The sequence below is a fragment of the Mustela nigripes genome, chromosome 16, assembly GCF_022355385.1.
Source record: "Mustela nigripes isolate SB6536 chromosome 16, MUSNIG.SB6536, whole genome shotgun sequence".
Classification (NCBI taxonomy): domain Eukaryota; kingdom Metazoa; phylum Chordata; class Mammalia; order Carnivora; family Mustelidae; genus Mustela; species Mustela nigripes.
Genome location: NC_081572.1, coordinates 32,759,490 through 32,778,950, shown reverse-complemented (window position 1 = coordinate 32,778,950; position 19,461 = coordinate 32,759,490). Strand labels below are relative to the sequence as shown.

At 35.1% G+C, this 19,461-nt stretch overlaps 1 protein-coding gene across 7 annotated transcripts in view; it reads left to right on the top strand.

Annotated features, from left to right (window-relative positions):
• The window catches only part of TRIM37 (tripartite motif containing 37), a 143,899-nt gene that overhangs the window by 43,742 nt on the left and 80,696 nt on the right, over positions 1–19,461 (top strand). For all 7 annotated transcript variants that reach the window (XM_059380577.1, XM_059380575.1, XM_059380581.1 and 4 more), the window contains exons 12-13: positions 5,622–5,698; positions 16,268–16,447. In XM_059380577.1, the coding sequence (XP_059236560.1) occupies positions 5,622–5,698; positions 16,268–16,447 (257 nt within the window). The remainder of the gene's footprint in view (positions 1–5,621; positions 5,699–16,267; positions 16,448–19,461) is intronic.

Genomic DNA, 19,461 nt, shown 5'->3' with positions numbered 1-19,461 from the left:
TATTTCTACCAAGTTGGTCACAGGTTCTAGGCCTCCTTAGTGAACAGAAGTAGGAAATATATAGAGAAATGTATATGGGTATTTGTAAAGGGGGAGAGTTCATTTATTTATTTATTTAAAATTTATTTAATAGATTTTATTTTTTAGAGCAGTTTTAAGTTAAATCTCAAAATTGATTGGTAAGTACAGAGAGTTCCATATGCTCCATGGCCCTACATCCTCCCCCCATTATCAACCTATCTTATACCAGAGTGGTACATTTGTTACAGTTGATGAATGTATATTGACATATTATTACCCAAAGTCCTAGTTTACATTGAAGTTCATTATTAGTCATGTACATTATAGGGTTGTTTTGTTACTCTGTTTGTTTTTAGGCCAAAGAATATAGTTAGAGAAGAACTGGATGGGAGCATGGATAAAAGTAAATTGGATAAGCTCCAGGGAGCTCAGCAGAGAAAAAATATTTATGAACACTTTAAAATTGCTACATAATTGAATATCAGGGTTTTTTGGGATACATGTATGTACTTAAAGATAAAATAGCTCTTGAGTCAATGCTCATATTTACAATTCAAATAAGGACTATTGTTTTTTTACTTAATCTCTTTATGTTACACCTGTGTCTCCTTCCATTCTAGGAACCCTTCTTGAATCCTTTGGAAACTGTAGGATTAAAATATCTCATAAAGTAGTCTCTCATTTGCTTTATTTTTCCCTATAGCCACAAATATCTCAATATAGGAACTCTTAATTCTACCATCAATTTGATTATAAAGAACTGCTTAAAATTTTTTTGTGTGTTTATACTCCCTTGTTCCCCCACCTCTGCCACATTAGATAGGAGTTTTGATGTGCAAATCTTGTTCTCTGAGTTTTTATATTTTGAAAACAGTTTGTATTCTATACTCTAGAGCCAATATTGCTGGATAGAAAATCCTTAGCTTGTGTTTTCTTTCCTTGGGTATCTCAGATATTTAATTCAGTTTTCTGTAGGTAAATCTGATTATGAACTAATCCTTAAAAGGCATTCACTAATATTGTCTAGGGGGCCAAATAATCTTTTTTTAAGTCTAGTAGTTTACTATTACATGTTTTTGTTGTTTGGGGTCATTAATACATACTAGGCTCTTCTGTATGTAGATTCAGATCTTTTTTCCCTACACCCCCTTCAAGAAAATGTGTCCTTAATTACAGTTTTAAGTATTTATTATGTTCCTTTCTCTGGTTTTCTTCCTTGGGACTTAATGTTATCGTATTTTGAATCTTTTCCTGTCTTCAATATTTATCACTTTCTTTCTAGTATTCTAACTTTTCATTTCTTTTTCATTTGAAAAATTTTCCTTCGTTCACTTGTCTTTTTAACATAAAAACTATTCTGCTTATTTGCTCTCCTGTTTCTTTTAGTTCAGTCTTTATTTCTTAATTTTATTTCTAATTTTTAGTTCTATCACCTCATTTCTGGGTTTTTGTAATTCTGGTTTGTGTTATTCTTCATGTCATATTTTTTTTTCCTTCCTGTGGGTTTTATACTATTAGTATCTTTTACATCGTTTTGAAATGGGTTACAATTTTGATCTTTGAGTATGTTTTTCTAGAGTGTTTTTATTGCCTGCAAGGCTGTTTCTTTAGTCTCTTTTTTTATTTTGGCAAATTATGCTTGACATAAAATTTACCATCTTAATCATTTCTCGGTGTACATTATAGTATTGAGTATATTCACATTGTTGTGCAGCCAATCTGCAGAGCTTTTTCATCTTTCAAAACTGAAGCTCTCTACTCATTAAACAATAATTCCCCATTTTTCCATCCACTTATTCGTTTGTAACCACCACTCTTTTGTTTCAGTGAGTTTGACTGCTCTAGAGATCTCATATATCTGGAATCATACGGTATTTGTCTTTCTATGATTGGTTACTTACGTAATGCCCTCAGAGTTCATCTACTTTATAGCATGTGTGAGAATTCTTTTTAAAGCTGAATAGCATTCCAGTGTATATACTACACTTTATCCATTCATCGTTTTTTTTTGTTTTGTTTTGTTTTTTTTTTGTTTTTTTTTAAGTTTATTTATTTGTCAGAATTGAGAGAGAGCAGAAGCAGGGGGAGTGGCAGGCAGTGGGAGAAGCAGGCTCCCTCCGGAGCATGGAGCCCGATGTGGTACTTGATCCCAGGACCCTGAGATCATGACCTGAGCAGAAAGCAAATGCTTAACTGACTGAGTTACCCAGGCATCCCTATCCATTCATCTGTTGATTGACACTTTGGGTTACTTCTGCCTCTTGGCTATAGTGAATAGTGCTGCTGTGGACAGGGGTTTGCAAATATCTTTTCAGGATCCTGCTTTCAGTTCTTTTGGCTATAGACACAGAAGTGGAATTCAATCAAATGATAATTCTGTTTTTAATTTTTTGATGAATGCTTTCAACAATGCACAAGGGTTCCAGTTTCCCCGTCTTCATCAATACTTATTTTCTGTTTCTTTGTTAGTAGCCATTCTGATGGGCATGAAGTAATAGTATGATTTTGATTTGTGCTTCCCTATTGATTACTATCATTGAGCATTTTTTCATGTGCTTGTTGACCATTTGTATATCCTTTTCAGAGAAATGTGTACTCAAGTCCTTGCGCATTTGAAAGTTTAGTTGTTGAGTTGTGGAATTTCTTTATACATTCTGGATATTGACTCCTTGTTAGATATTTGTCTTTTTATTTTATTTTTTAAGATTTTATTTATTCATTTGACAGAGATCACAAGTAGGCAGAGAGGCAGGCAGAGAGAGGGGGAAGCAGGCTTCCTGCTGAGCAGAGAGCCCGATGTGGGGCTCGATCCCAGGACCCTGAGATCGTGACCTGAGCCAAAAGAAGAGGCTTCAACCCACTGAGCCACCCAGGTGCCCTTAGATATCTGTTTTAGATGTATTTTCTCCCATTCTGTAAGATCCTTTTTAATTCTTTCGATCTTTGATGCACAGAAATTTTAAATTATAAAGTCGTTTGATTTGTCTGTCTTTGCTTTTGGTTTCATAGCCAGAAAATCCTTATAAAATTTAATATTATGAAACTTTTCTTCTGTGTATTCCTTTAAAAGTTTTATAGTTTAAGGACTTACACTTAGATCTTTGATCCATTTTGATTCAATTTTTATACATAAAGCAGGGACCAAATTTTATTTGCATGGGTATATCTGGTGTGATAAGGCAACCAACAATAAATATGATGCCTTGCTTTCTGAGCAGTGCCCTGGCTCTGCCCTTCTCCTTCCTTTGTTTTTATTATATCTTCATTTCTAGTACTTTCTTTGTAATCTTAGGACCTGTCTTGAAGGGCCCTGTATATTCATTTATAAAAGATTAGAGTGATATGACTACATTTAATTCTCAGAGTTTTAATGTAAGGCTCCTTTGTGCTCTATTGGTAATCCATTAAGCAGCTCATTCCATTTTCAACTATTGTATTTGGTTTGTGAGGTTTTTCAGTGGCTCTTTGCCATTTTGTGGTTTCCCTGTTACTTGTTCACTAGATGTCCCATAGCTTTTCTCCCATGCAGATGTTTATGTCCTACAGGTCTTAATGGTTGTAACTAATATATCTTTATCTGCTTGTATTTTGCGGATTGTGGAGATAATCTGTCATCTAGTTTTGTTGTAAATGTTCTTTGTGAGCTTTTGGGTTTTCTGTCCAGTTATTTATGTTTGTTAGTTTTCTGTTTGGATTTAGAGAGTTGCATAAATTATGTTGCCATTGCCGCACTCTTTCTAGAATCCTCTGCCTTTTGGGATGCCTGGGTGGCTCTAGTCAGTCAAGCATCTGTCTTGGCTCAGGTCATGATCCCAGGGTCCGGAGATTGAGGTCAACATCGGGCTCCTTGCTCAGCAGGGAGCCTGCTTCGCCCTTTGCCTGCTGCTCCCCCTGCTTGTGTGTGCTTGCACGCTTTCTCTTTCTCCCTCTCTGACAAATAAATAACATCAAAAAAAAGTATATATATATATATATAGAATCCTCTGCCTTTTGAAAAATCTTAAAGCTAGTATTTTGTTAGAGGTGTAGCTGGCATGTACATAAGATAATACAAGTTTCCTTAAAATTATAAAAATAAAATGAAAAAATTTCTGATATTAGCTGATAAAGATCAGGAGGAAAAATTTTTTATTCCTTTTTATTAGTTGTTAACTTATTCTAGGGAAATTGTTCTAGTAGCATAATTTAGAAGAAGAAAAAACTCCAGTCATTTGAATAAGGATTATTGATTTTTATTTTTATTATTTTTAAAAAATCTTTAAAGATTTTATTTATTTGACAGAGATCACAAGTAGAGAGAGAGGCAGGCAGAGAGAGAGGCGGAAGAGAAGGAGGCTTCCCGCTGAACGGAGAGCCCAATGCAGGGCTCTATCCCAGGACCCTGGGATCATGACCTGAGCCAAAGGCAGAGGCTTTAACCCACTGAGCCACCCAGGCGCCCAATTTCTGATAAAATTTATATGCAATAAAATGTACTAATTTTGACGAGTTTTGATACGTGTATATATACTTATAAGGTGGTTACCACAGTCATGGTTTTTATTACCCCCAAATGTTTTATCCAGTTCATCTTTTAAACTAATCCCTTTTTTTCTCCCTTCCTGGCCCCTCTGCAACCACTGATCTGTTTTTGTCATTATAGTTTTGCTTTTCCAGAATCTGATACAATGGGGTCATACAATATATAATTTTTTGTTTCTGGCTTTTTTCACTTAACTGATTATTTGTTGTTTATTTAGTTTTATTGAACAAGTACCTTGTCTAACCCTGAAAGCTTCCTTAGAACTTTTTGGAGCAAAGTAGCCTAGAAATGAAGGAGTTAATAGGTATTTGTACTCCTCTGTGGTCATATCCCAATAGACACTGGTGATGAATAATAAGAATCCTTCCCTCAGTCCTCACAGTTTGGATGGGGAAACAGTTGTTTATATATGTAGTTACAATGATAATAGTCATTTAAAAAGGTAGGCATATGAGCAAATAGAGAAAGAGAGAGGGAAGTTAGTATCTTTCTAAACATCACTAACAGAAATTTATACAACTTCTTAATCTTCAGACAGACTTTTATGTGGAATCCTAACATAGACATTATATAGAAATAATGTTTAATCACTTTCAACATCAAATGTTACCTAGTTCTGTTTTACTCATTTTAAATATATATACATATATATATATATATATATATATATATATATATATATATATATTTTGTCTTACGTATTTTAGGTTTTTTTTTTTCATATATTTTTTTCAGTGTTTTCATTTTTCTTGGAAGCTGATATTTAAGAGTTTTGTATATGTTAGAACTCTTAATGCTTATACTTGTTAACATTTTCCTTAGGTTGAATGCCCTAATATTTTCATGTTTTTTTTTTAATGTACAAAAGATTTTTTAAGTTATAGACTCCTATCTTTTGGGCTTTTTATTATCTCTGCCACTGCTTTTAAACTTAGAAGTATTTCCCAAACCAAATATGACATAGTAATTTGTGTTTGTTTTGTTGTGGCTTAATTTTTTAGATTTGAGTTGATCTAGAGTTTCTGTAACATCTTTTTTTAGTTATTGAACTATAGTTGACTCTTTTTCTTTTTTTTAGGATGGAAATGGAGTTGTTCGTGGTTACTACTTATCTGTGTTTCTGGAACTATCAGCTGGCTTACCTGAAACGTCCAAGTAAGACATGCAATTAAATAACAAACTTTAGTGGGTCTTTATGTACATTTCTCTTAGGATTTTTTATTAACTATTGTTAATTACCAAAGTATGTCTCTTAAGATGTGTGCTGCTGTGTGCATCCCCTGGCATACTATGGTGGCACAGACTGGCAATTCTCAAACTATATGGTCTCAGGATGTTATACTCTTAAATTTTATTGCAAACCCCCAAAGAGGTTTTTTTTTTTTAATATGGGTTATTAAATGTTGATATTTTCTGAGTTAGAAATGAAAACTGAGACAACTTAAAAAACTTTCCTTAACTAAAAAATTTTATAAGTTCGCTTAAAAATAATAAACCTATTGAATACTAACATAACATTTTTGTGAACGATACCTATTTTTCTAAAACAAATTAATATTTGGTAAGAAAACTTGTTTGGTAGTTTTTGGAAATCTCTTAATATATGGCTTTTAAAAAGACAGTTGGATCCTAGCATTGGCTTCTATATCCACTTTGTTGCAATAATTTGTTCTGGTTGAAGTACATGATTAACAAAAGGATGTAGAGCATGGAAATAGAAGATTCTGACACTGTATGGTGAAGTGGTATGGTAAAAAAGCTCTAGAACTCTGATGATTTAAAGATATATACTACTGTATAATAAATTAGTGCAAACAGCAACTTAAAAAAATAGAAATTGTCTTTCCTTATTCTTTCTGTGGTCCAGAAATCCAAAAACTATTGTCTTCCCCCAAATCAGGTATTTAGTAGGGTTGTACTAGATACAGAGGCACTAGGGAAAAATCCATTTCTTGACTCTTAGTTTCTGAGGCTGCCAGTATTCTTTGGCTTGTGACCATATCACTCCTATTTCTGCCTTTGATCACACTGCCTTGTCTTTTTTTTTTTCTTTGTCAGATCTTTCTCTGCTTTCCCCTTAAAATGACAATCATGATTACATTTAGGGTCTATGGGGATTTTCTAGGATAATTCCCTTATCTGAAGATCTTAGCTTAATCACAGCTGTATGCTCCCCATTTTTTGCTATAAAAGGTAACAGTCACACATTCCAGGGATTAGGATGTGAATATCTTGGGGTAAGGGATAATATTCAGCCTACCACGACCGTAAACTATAAAGCCGCTACTAAAATGACAAAGACATATAGCTAATAAAGCAACAAAGGGGATAAAATGGAATTATAGACAAATACTTAAAGAAGAAAAGGTTTAACAGGTAATGAACAATTGGGACAAATATCAAAATGTATTCATGTAAATAGTCTAGCAGCCAGTTAAAAGGTAGAGATTGTCAGATTGCCTAAAAAATCAAAACTCAAGTTTATGTTGCCCACAAGAAACACACTTTAAATATAAAGATATATCATACTAGTACTAGTCAAAAATATGTTAGGTTTCAAAGCAAGTATTACCAGAGATAAGTAAGTTATTTCGTAGTGATAAAAGATCAGTTAATGAAGAGGACATAAAACAATTGTGAACATTTACTTATGTTTATGCCCCAGAACCAGATCTTCAAAATACGCGAAGCAAAACCTGAGAGAAGTACAAGGAGAAATAGAAGCTCTTCTCTTAATTGATCCAAGTGGGCAGGATATCATCAAGGATATACATTGGAACATTATCAACCAGCCTGTCCTGATTGACATTTATAGACTGATCAAAAAGTAGCAGAAGTGCACACAAATTATTTACCAAGAAAGGCCATGTTCTGGGGTATAAAACATATCTCAATAAATTCAAAAGAATTCAACTCATTCAAAGTATCTTCTCTTGCCATTGTGGAATCAATTTATATATTAACCTATTTTGAAAATCTGAAATACTTAGAAATAAAACACTTCTAAAAAACTCTAGTTCAAAGAGGAAATCATAAGGGTTTTTTGGGTTTTTTTTTGTAAGATTTTATTTAAGAGAGTGAGCAAGAGAGAGAGAACACACATGAGCAGAGGGAGAGGGAGAAGCAGGTTCGCTTGCTGAGCAAGGAGCCCGGCACTGGGCTCAATCCCAGGACCTTAGGATCATGACTTGAGCTGAAGGCAGACGCTTAACTGACTGAATCACTCAGGTGCCCCAATCATAAGGGATTTTTAAAAAGTATATTGAACCAAGTAAAAATGAAAACATCAGAATTTGTAGTGTGCTGCTAAAGTAGTAAGTTGAGGGGAATTTATAGTAATAAATGCCGATTTACTATGGATCCTTGAACAACATGGGTTTGAATGTGTGGGGTTTGAACTGCAGATTCACTTATATGCAGATTTTTTAGATAAATATAGTATATTACTAAAAATATATTTTCTTTTTCTTATGATTTTCTTAGCATTTTCTTTTCTCTAACTTAACTTTATTATGATAAAATAGTGTATAATACATATAACATAACAAATACGTGTTAATCAGCTGTTTATGTTGATTATGTTTTGGAAGGTCTCTGGTCAGCAGTGACCTATTATTTAAATTTTTGGCGAGTCAGAAGTCATACCCACATTTTTGATTACGTGAGGATCAGAAAAGCAGAAAGGTCTCATATCAATGATCTACTTTTAAAAAAACTAGAGAAGAGGGGCACCTGGTTGGTTCAGTCAGTTCAGCTGATTGATTTTGGGTCAGGTCATGATTTCAGGGTTGTAAGATCAATCCCCACTTCAGCCTTGCACACTGGGTAGAGAGTCTGCTTAAGATTCTCTCTAGAGAATCTGCCCCCTGTCTTCAGGGGAAAAGAAAAAAAAACTAGAGAAAAGAAGAAAAAGTTAGAAAGGAAGCAGAAGAAAGGAAACAAATATTAAAAGCAGAATACGGGACACCTAGGTGGTTCAGTTGGTTAAGCGTCTGACTTCAGCTCAGGTCATGATCCCGTAGTCCTGGGATCAAGCCCCACGGTTGACTCTGTTCAGCGGGGTGCCTGCTTCTCCCGCTCCGTCTGTCTACCACTCCCCCTGCTTGTGCATACTTTGTACTCTCTCTCTCTAATTTCTCTGTGTCAAATAAATAAAATCTTAGGGAAAAAAAGATCAAAGCAGGATGCAACAAAATAAAAATTGAAAAATAGAGAAAATATTGAAATCAAAAAATTTGATGACTAAATCTACATGATTGTAAGACTTACCACAAAGCTACAGTATTAACTTAATATAGCATAATATTATCATAAGGTTAGAAAAATTCATAAATGGAATATACTACAAGTCCAGCAAAAAAATCATTCATGGGGTGCCTGGGTGGCTCAGTGGGTTAAAGCCTCTGCCTTCGGCTCACGTCATGATCCCAGGATCCTGGGATCGTGCCCCACATTGGGCTCTTTGCTCAGCAGGGAGCCTGCTTCCTCCTCTCTCTCTGCCTGCCTCTCTGCCTACTTGTGATCTCTGTCTGTCAAATAAATAAATAAAATCTAAAAAAAAAAAGAAAAGAAAACACTCCTTTTGAAGAAAAAACAACTTTAAACTTTAAAGAAAAAACAACTCATTCATAAGGACAGATTTTTGAAAAAGATGCTGTGAAGGGAAAAAGAAGTGAAAAAGATGCCTTGAAGGAAAGATGGCTGTCTTGGTGCTTGGATATCTGTACAGAAAAAGCATAAACTCGTATCCATAGCTCATATTACATATGTAAACAAACTGAAAATTGACTGTAATCCTAGATTTAAATTCTAAAACAAATCTGTGACTTTGGGTTAGGCAATGATATTTTAGTTATAAGCCAAAAGCACAGTCTATAAAAGAATACATTTATTAGATTTCATTAAAACCATAAAGTTCTCTTCTTCAAATTGTGTGGATTTTTATCCAGAATATATAAGGAACTCTCAAAACTCAACAATAAAAATCAAGCTCCCTTCTCCATGTGGACAAAACATTTGTTACACACCTCACTAAGGAAGGTATACTAATGGCAAAATAAGCCTATTTAAGATGATTAATAGCATTGGTCATTAGGGAAATAGAAATTTACAATCAATCTGATACCAATATACCCTAATGTGTTAATTATTAGGGAAATGGAAATTTATAAACAATATGATACCACTATATCTCATTGGAATGGCTAAAATTAAGATCATACCAAGTTTTGGCAAGAATATATAAAAATTTGAAGTCTTAAACATTCCTCCTGGGAAGGTAAAATGATACAACCAGTTTTGTAAACTATTTGGTGATTGTTAACGAGTTAAACATACACTTATTCCATGACCAATAAACTACTCCTATACATTTACCCAAGAGAAAAGAACTGTATGTCCATACAAAGACCTTTATGCAAATATTCACAGCATCATTGTTTATAAAAATAGAATCAACCCTAATTTCCATCAACAGCTGAATGGATAAATTTTGGTGTGTGAATACAATGGAATACCACTCAGCATTAAAAACGAATGAACTGTTGATGCGAGCAACAACATGAATGCCTTTTAAATTACTCATGAAAGAAACTAGACAGTTAAAGAGCATGTATATGATTCCACTTAGGTAAAACTAGAAAAATGCAAACTGATCTGTAGTAACAGAATGCAGGTTGTTTGGAGATGGAAGGACAGACAGGGCCGAGGTTAGGTAGAGGGAAAAGGTGAGGGAAGGAAGTACAGAAGGCAGAGGAAACTGGGAGAGGATGTATCTCTCCGTAGTCTCTTGATTGTGGTGATGGTTTCATGAGGATATATATGTGTGTGTGCATACACATATAAATTGCCAGATTGTATACTTTATATCAAATCATACTCTTCAAATATGTGCAGGTTTCTTTGTTATATTTATAAGTATAACAAAGCTGTTTACTAAAAAAAAACCCTAATAACAATAAAAACTTTGTTGGACTGCACTTTGAATGGATCTATTGCTCATGTATTATTGACCATTTGGAAAATAATAGTTTGCTAAATATGCATTTGACACATTTCATTATGTGATATCAAAGAATTACATTCACTCATACTACCATTTTTATCAGGAGAGTCTTGAAGTATTAGAAAGCTTTTTAAGCTCATGCAACGCATACAAATTGTTCAGAATTATGATTTTTTTATTTGAAAGCTTGTGTTTTGTCAACCTGTGTATCGACAGCCAATACTGGCAGTTTTTTTTCCTTAATTAATTTGGTCCAGAAAATATATCTACAGCTGAATAACCATTGTTTGTTTTTCTTTCATTTGATGTTTCACCAAAAAAATGTGGCTAATGAACTTGCAACTCAGTTATTTCCCCAAGATCGCTATTGTACATCACTATGCAGAACAAGTACTTTATGTATAGCATTTCCCATTTTGTGATACCAAGAGTTGAGGTTTAATAACAGTTAACAATTGTATTGTATCATCAAAGGCATTCCTGAGAGACACTGGCATTTTTTTCCCTGTCTGAAAGTGTGTAGCACTGAATAATATAATGACTACTGGTACTTTTTTTTTTTTTTAATTTATTTGACAGAGGGAGAGAGCAAGCTAAGGCTGGGGGAGTGGCAGGGAGGGGAGAAGCAGGCTCCCCACTGAGGAAGGAGGCTGAGCCTCCTGCGATCATGACCTGAGCCTAAGGCAACCGCTTAACTGACTGAGCCACCCAGGCACCCCACTACTGGGACATCTTTAACTACCATTCTTCTGTACCATTAGTGCAAATGTCCACATGAAAGGGACAAACAACTTAATATTACGATAATGGTTTTGACATTTTGGATCCCTAAAAGGATCATACAGGAACTGACCGCCAGGGGTACACGAACTATACTTAAACAACCTCTGGCATAGACTAACCTTAATGCAGAATATTCTTGCCGCTACTGGTGAGTCAAATTATGAGTAATGTTAGTAATACGGGAAGAAAATTGGAAATATGTTTTACTTATAGCTCTGCTCCAGATGTCTTATATGATCTGAAACAGTGGACTCACCTGTATTGTTGTCATAGTAGCTAACTGCTAAATATATACTTTGCACCAAGCACTGTGTTTTACATAACTCACTTTGCTTTACCATATTGTGAGCTATAGGTTATATTATTAGTCCCATTTCACAGATGGTAATACAGTGATGGTTTAGTTAAATTATTCACTCAAGATCAGCATTGTTCAGCAGCAGTCTGTTTAACCAGATTTTTTGGGGGGGGGTATCTCTGTATAGTTAACTACTGGGCTCCGTTTGATTCTCTCAAATCAGCCGTTTTGGTTGGAAGGTGTTTGATTACGGGCAGAATTATAAGAATCTCAGTGACTGCAGGATTTTGTTCACGTCCCTGTTGCTACCATTAAATCTTGGGCTTTTCCTTGTCTCTTGATTAAGTTATTTCTTGATCTACCTCTGTTTCTTGTTTTAGGAAGTTTCTCCTTTTTGTCTTACTGATAATGTAGATTTTGTGATAGTTTTGTTGCCTTTGGTACTGATTTCATCTCTGTTCTTTTATTGTTGACCATATACACTACAGGAACTTAAAGTTTACATGGTCTTGCAAACACCATAACATTATCAATGAAAATGAAGTATTACTCAGGAGAATAAGGTTGAATAAATATTAAGGTTTGTATATTTGGGGACGCCTGGGTGGCTCAATTGGTTAAGCAGCTGCCTTCGGCTCGGGTCGTGATCCCAGCATCCTGGGATCGGGTCCCACATCGGGCTCCTTGCTCAGCAGGGAGCCTGCTTCTCCCTCTGCCTCTGCCTGACATTCTGTCTGCCTGTGCTCGCTCTCTCCCCCGCCCTCTGATAAATAAATAAAATCTTTAAAAAGAAAAAAAAAAGATTTGTATATTTGTTAGATATTATCTAACTACCTCAGTGAGACCTTTCTATTCTGGTAAAATGACATTTTATTATCTCTTAATTCTCTTTAACACTTCAGTAAGCCTAGAGAAGAGTTTGAGTACCTCTTCATTAATATTAAAATGTCATTTTAATTTTGGAATTTTAGAGTTGAACAGTAGTTTAACTGCCAAAATATGGAATAACATCTTAAATCGTTGTGTCATTATCTAGTAGATTTTAATATCATCTGGGATGCTGCAGAGGTACTCTCATAATTTCATTATGCTTAAGTATCTTTCTACAGGTGTGTGTTAGCATACACATATATAGGCCTTCAGAGAAAATTTGCATGAGTGACATTCTGGAATTGACTTTTAACAGTCTTTGCGGAGTGCCTTGTTTTAGACTAAGAGGGGAATTTCTTTGAGTTGCTTAAAGAAAGTGTTGAACTTTCCCCGAGAGAGTAAATGTAATAATACTAAAATTTTTAAGTTAACAGTTGTCATATTTATTTGGATCTTCGGTTTGATAAAGAAAAGAATTTAAGTTGGAATATTCAAATTTAGGGTTTTAGTTCTATCTAAGATTGGAGTTGAGATGCTTTGTAACTAATTTAACTTGGATTAATTCCCACATTTGTTAGAAACATGGGTCTGTATCTGTTATGATTTCAAAGAACTAATGCCAGTAAAAGAATGATCTTTTTTCAAACATTATATGGTTTTTCATACAAAGTGACTTTTCACTTTTAATCTGTTTCGATTCTGGATGTATTTGACAACTTGCATTAATGTGTCTCCCCCCAACACACACAGATTTTCAATATTCTTGATTGTTTGTGTTCTGAGTTTTTCACTACTCATTTTAAAAATAAAAGTAAAAAGTTAATTTTTTAGGGGTGAAATTTACATAACACATAGTTAACCATTTAAAAATATACAATTCAGTGGAACTTAGTTTATTTACATTAGAGGGTCTTTAGTTTCAGAATGTTTTTATCACCCCAGAACACTCCATACCCATTAAGTAAACAATCCCTATTCCTTTCTCCTCCTATACGAGATAACTACAACTCCTTTTTTTTCCTGTGTGTTTTCCTATTCTAAATTTTTCATATAAAAGATCCTACAATGGGACCTTTGTGTTTGGCTTCTATTTACTTAGCATGGTGTTTTCAAGGTTCACCCATGTAAAGCATATACCAGAACTTCATTCTTTTATATGACTGAATAATATCCCATTTTATGTATATACTTTTTTACCTATTCATCTGTTGATGGACAGTTTGCGTTGTATCCAACTTTTGGCTGTTATGAATAATCCTGCAGTAAAGGTTTCATATGGACATATGTTTTTCTTTCTTTTGAATGTATACCTAGTTGTGGAATTGATGGGTTATATGGTAATTTTGTATTTTTAACATTTTGGGGGAACTGCCAAGCTTTTGCACAGTGGCTATACAATTCTGTGTTCCTACCAGCAACGTATGAGAGTTCATATTTCTTCACATCCTCACCAACACTTAATAATTTTCCATTTTTAATTGTATTTTAGAGACATCCCAGTGAGTATGAAGTGGTATCTCATTGTGGTTTTGATTTGCATTTCCTTAATGATCAATGAAGTTGAGAGTCTTTTCATGTGCTTATTGACCATTACATATCTTTGAAGAAATGTTTATTCAGGTCCATTGCCCATTTTTAAATGGGGTTGCTTTCTTTTTGTTGTTGAGTTATAGGAATTCTTTATATATTTTGAATGCTTAAACCATTATCAGATGGTTTGTAGGATTTGACAGTAGTTTCTCCCATTTTCTAGGTTTGTCCTTCTACTTTCTCAATGTCCTTTGATGTATAGTGTTTTAAATTTTTGTAAAGTTCAAGTTATCTGTTTTGCCATTTGTTGTTCATACTTTTGGAATCAAATCTGTGAATGCATTGCCAAATTCGGTCAGTTCATGAAGATTTACCCCTGTGTTTTCTTCTGAGAGCTTTGTAGTTGTAAGCCCTTAATATTTGGTCATTGGTCCATTTTGAGTTTAATTAATTAATTACTTAATTAATTTATTTGGCAGACAGAGATCACAAGTAGGCAGAGAGGCAGACAGAGAGAGGGGTTGGGGGGTAAGCAGGCTCCTTGCTGAGCACAGAGCCTGATAGGACTTCAATCCCAGAACCCTGGGATCATGACCTGAGCTGAAGACGGGGGCCTTAACCCACTGAACCACCGAGTCGCCCCTTGAGTTAATTTTTGTATATGGAATTAGTTAAGGGCTCAGCTTCATTCTTTTTTGCACGTGGCTATCCAGTTTTCTCAGCACCTTTTTTGTCGAGGAGACGTTTTCTTTCCCATTGAATGATCTTAGCATCCTTGTCAAAAACAATTGTTCATGGATGTTGGGGTTTATTTCTGGATGTTTAATGGTACCTTTTATACTACAGAGCTAGCTTCATGACTTCCTTAAAATTGAAGTGAACAAAATATCACAACTTACATATTGGTTAGTTCTTTGTGCCATCAATCTTGATAATGTATTGTGAATGATATTAATATAAAAATCATTTGACAGTACTTAAATTCTTACATCTGACATTTATAGGTAAAGAGCTGCAGTTTTTTTACTTACTTTTGCCAGCAGAAATAGCAGGTTGTAAGCTTTTGTGTTTTTCTTTTTTTTTTTTAAGATTTTATTTATTTATTTGACAGAGAGAGATCACAAATAGGCAGAGAGGCAGGCAGAGAGAGAGGAGGAAGCAGGCTCCCTGCTGAGCAGAGAGCCCGATGCGGGACTCAATCCCAGGACCCCGAGATCATGACCTGAGCCGAAGGCAGCGGCCCAACCCACTGAGCCACCCAGGCGCCCTGTGTTTTTCTTTTAAAAATGTATCTCCACCAAAAAGGAAAGCTTTATGACTTTCGAGTGTTCCTTCTGGTTATCTTTATTTTTTTCATTTTTTTGTCTTCTTTAAATAAGAGTGCTTTCTTAATAAAAATGAGTTTGAAGACATTGGAGTTTAATGTAATAAAAGTTACAGAAATCTGAGTATACTGGATTTCTCAGTGTATACTTGTTTTCAGTTAGAAAATTTTGTAGTCTTGAATTTCTTTTTTTTTTTAATTTTTTTACTTTTGTCTTGAATTTCTGAGCACAATTAATTCAAACTTGAATTGGAATAATATAGTATTTTAAAATTTATTATTTACTTTATAATCGCATGGGGATGAACCTTAGTGGAAATGGCAGAATATTTATATGTGAGGAAATACAGGTAATGAATACATGGAAAAATATATAGCTTTGCTAAAACAAAAGTAACTTTGAAAGTACTGTTTTATAGGGGCGCCTGGGTGGCTCAGTGGATTAAGCCGCTGCCTTCGGCTCAGGTCATGATCTCAGTGTCCTGGGATCGAGCCCCGCATCGGGCTCTTTGCTCAGCGGGAGCCTGCTTCTCTCTCTCTCTCTGCCTGACTCTCCGCCTACTTGTGATTTCTCTCTCTGTCAAATAAATAATAAATAAAATCTTTAAAAAAAAAAAAAAAAAAGAAAGTACTGTTTTATACAAAATTTATTTATTTTTGAGGTAGTACTTGACCTGCTATATTAGTAAACATTTTTAAAAGGAAATAAGGACCTAGTGCCAATCATGTTGTGGTAGCCCATTTACAAAACTGGGTCTTTATAAATGATACAGTCATTTCTGAAAGAAAAGTGACTGTACATATCAATAAGTTTCTTCTCAGGTAATAACTTAATGACCTACTTAATGTTTTGATATGTCTGTCTTCTCTTCTTGTTTGTTAACTCTGTATTAATAGTTTGTTTTTCAATTTTAGATACGAATATCGTGTAGAGATGGTTCATCAGTCCTGCAATGATCCTACCAAAAATATCATTCGAGAATTTGCATCTGACTTTGAAGTTGGAGAGTGCTGGGGTTATAATAGATTTTTCCGTTTAGATTTACTTGCAAATGAAGGATACTTGAATCGACAAAATGATACAGTGATTTTAAGGTATTAAGAAACATTTGATATTGTTTTTATCATGCGGTAATAATTGCATCAGAACTTTATTTTAGAGCTTATTTATTTGGGGTGCTTAGATGGCTCAGCTGGTTAAGCATCTGACTCTTGATTTTGGCTCAGGTCATGATCTCTGGGTTGTGAGATCAAGCCCCACCCAGGGTAGATCCTGCTTAGGACCAGCCCTCCCCCTCTGTCCCTTCCTGACTACTCAACCTTGTGCATGTGTTTTAGCTGTCTCAAAAAAGTTTATTCATTTAACAGAGATGAATATTGAAATTTATACTAACTATAATCTTATTATGTTTGTTTTTTTGTTTTGTTTTGTTTTAAAGATTTTATTTATTTATTTGACAGAGAGAGATCACAGTAGACAGAGAGGCAGGCAGAGAGAGAGAGAGGGAAGCAGGCTCCCTGCTGAGCAGAGAGCCCCATGCGGGACTCGATCCCAGGACCCTAAGATCATGACCTGAGCCGAAGGCAGCGGCTTAACCCACTGAGCCACCCAGGCGCCCAATCTTATTATGTTTTTAACTATTTTATTTCAGAAGCCCTGTGTAGTTAGTAATATAATTTGGAAATGTGTTTGACATTTAGTTAGTGAACTTCTGTCAACCTTAGCATTTGGAAATACAAAAATAAGGATCAAGTGCTTATTTTTTTCACTTGACATTATATATTTGCGTGACTGGTTTTACAAGCTTAAACTCACAAAATAATTTTCAGTCCTTTCTAGATAACAGCAAATTAAAAGTAGGGAAATAGAGATGAAAATTGCTGAAAACAAACTAAGTGATAGTAGTTGGGGTATTATTTGCAATAAAGGACAATGTAAATGCTAACTATAAAACCACAACAGCCCTGTTTAATGTTGTATCCTTTATAAGTCAGACATTTTAGAACATCATCCATGATATTTTATTTATTTATTTTTAAGATTTTATTTATTTGACAGATCACAAGTAGGCAAAGAGGCAGGTGGGGTGGGGGTGGTGAGCAGTCTCCCTGCTGAGCAGAGAGCCCTATGCAGGGCTCAATCACAGGACCCTGAGATCATGACCTGAGCTGAAGGCAGAGGCTTTAACCCATTGAGCCACCACGATGCCCCCATTACATGATATTTTAATCTGGATGATGAAAATGAGAACTTGAGTATTAAAAAAGTAGATCCAATTATGTTTTGAGCAGTGTTTTAATAGTTTTAAGTTACTATCAAAACAATTTTCAAAGCTATTTTCCTTGGAAGTGATTGATCTACTCTTAAATTTCTCTTATTCTGAGCTCTTTGGTCTAGAGGGTGGTGTATGAGTTGCTGTTATATTAAACTTTATTAGTGTGTGTTCTTCATAACCTTTCTGGGAGAATAAAGAAGTGAAAAAAGATTATTGCATTTTCAGGGTAGAAAAAAAAGATTGATGTTTTTGTCTTTGGGGGAATTATTTTAATTCCATTTTATAACCTTTCAGGGTTTTTGTATTTTTAAAAATTATTTGCCAAAAAAATAATTTGTTGCTATTCCACACTTTCCCTGTAGAGAGGATTGCAAAATTATTCAACCATCACTTTGACCAAATACCAAAGTCTTAGTCCTCCCCATATTGGAGTCATACTAATGTGAATCTTTTGGTGGTAATCTGTGTGATAGTTTCCCTTTTTTAACTCAGTGTAGCCCAACTTCTAGTCTCTATTTTTAAGCCGTCTTTATTTATAATAAAACTTTTCCTACTAGACTTGAATATTAGGACAGGAACAGAGTCCTGTTTTGATGTTTTATTATTGCTTATTCAGCAACATTGACTGAGTCTGTGCTTGGCACTGGGTTAATATTAAGAATAAGGCATCGATTTTATTCTCAGGGAACTCAAGATAAATTGGGCAGATAAAACCATTTATTCTGGGGCGCCTGGGTGGCTCAGTGGGTTAAGACTCTGCCTTCGGCTCAGGTCATGATCTCAGGGTCCTGGGATTTAGCCCTGCATTGGGCTCTCTGCTCAGCAGGGAGCTTGCTTCCCTCTCTCTCTCTGCCTACTTTTGATCTCTCTCTCTGTCAAATAAATAAAATCTTTAAAAAACAAAACAAAACAAAACAAAAAAGCCTATTTATTCTACAAGATAGTGCTAAAATAGCAGTAGAAAATAAATTGCTATAGGATTTGTGGAGAGGAGGCTCTGAATTATCTTATTACTCATAATATTTATTTAATGAGAGATTGCTGAAAATTTAAGTCAATTTAAGATTCTCATGGAATTTTATATGTACTTACTAGAAAGTTAATAAAGGGTACCTGGGTGGCTCAGTCAGTTAGGTGTCCCAACTCTTGATTTCAGCTTATGTCTTGATCTCAGGGTCATGAGTTCAAGCCTCGAGTTGGGTTCCACACTGGATGTGGAGTGTATTTTATTTTTAAAAATTTTTTTATTTTTTAAAGATTTTATTTATTTGACAGAGATATCGAGAGAAGGAACACAATCAGGGGAGTGGGAGAGAGAGAAGCAGGCCCCCCACAGAACAGCGAACCTGATCCAGGGCTCAATCCCAGGACCCCGGGATCATGACCCAAGCCAAAGGCAGACGCTTAATGACTGAGCCACCCAGGCACCCCTGGAGTGTACTTTTTTTTTTTTTTAAAGATTTTATTTATTGGGGCACCTGGGTGGCTCAGTGGGTTGAGCCTCTGCCTTCAGCTCAGGTCATGATCTCAGGGTCCTGGGATCGAGCCCCACATCGGGCTCTCTGCTCAGCAGGGAGCCTGCTTCCCCCTCTCTCACTGCCTACTTGTGGTCTCTGTCTGTCAAATAAATAAATAAAATCTTAAAAAAAATAAAAGACTTTATTTATTTATTTGACAGAGAGATCACAAGTAGGCAGAGAGGCAGGCAGAGAGCCAACCCACTGAGCCACCCAGGTGCCCCTGGAGTATACTTTCAAAAACAAACAAAAAAAAACAGGGACTCCTGGATGGCTCAGTCCATTAAGCATCTTCCTTTGGCACAAGTCATGATCC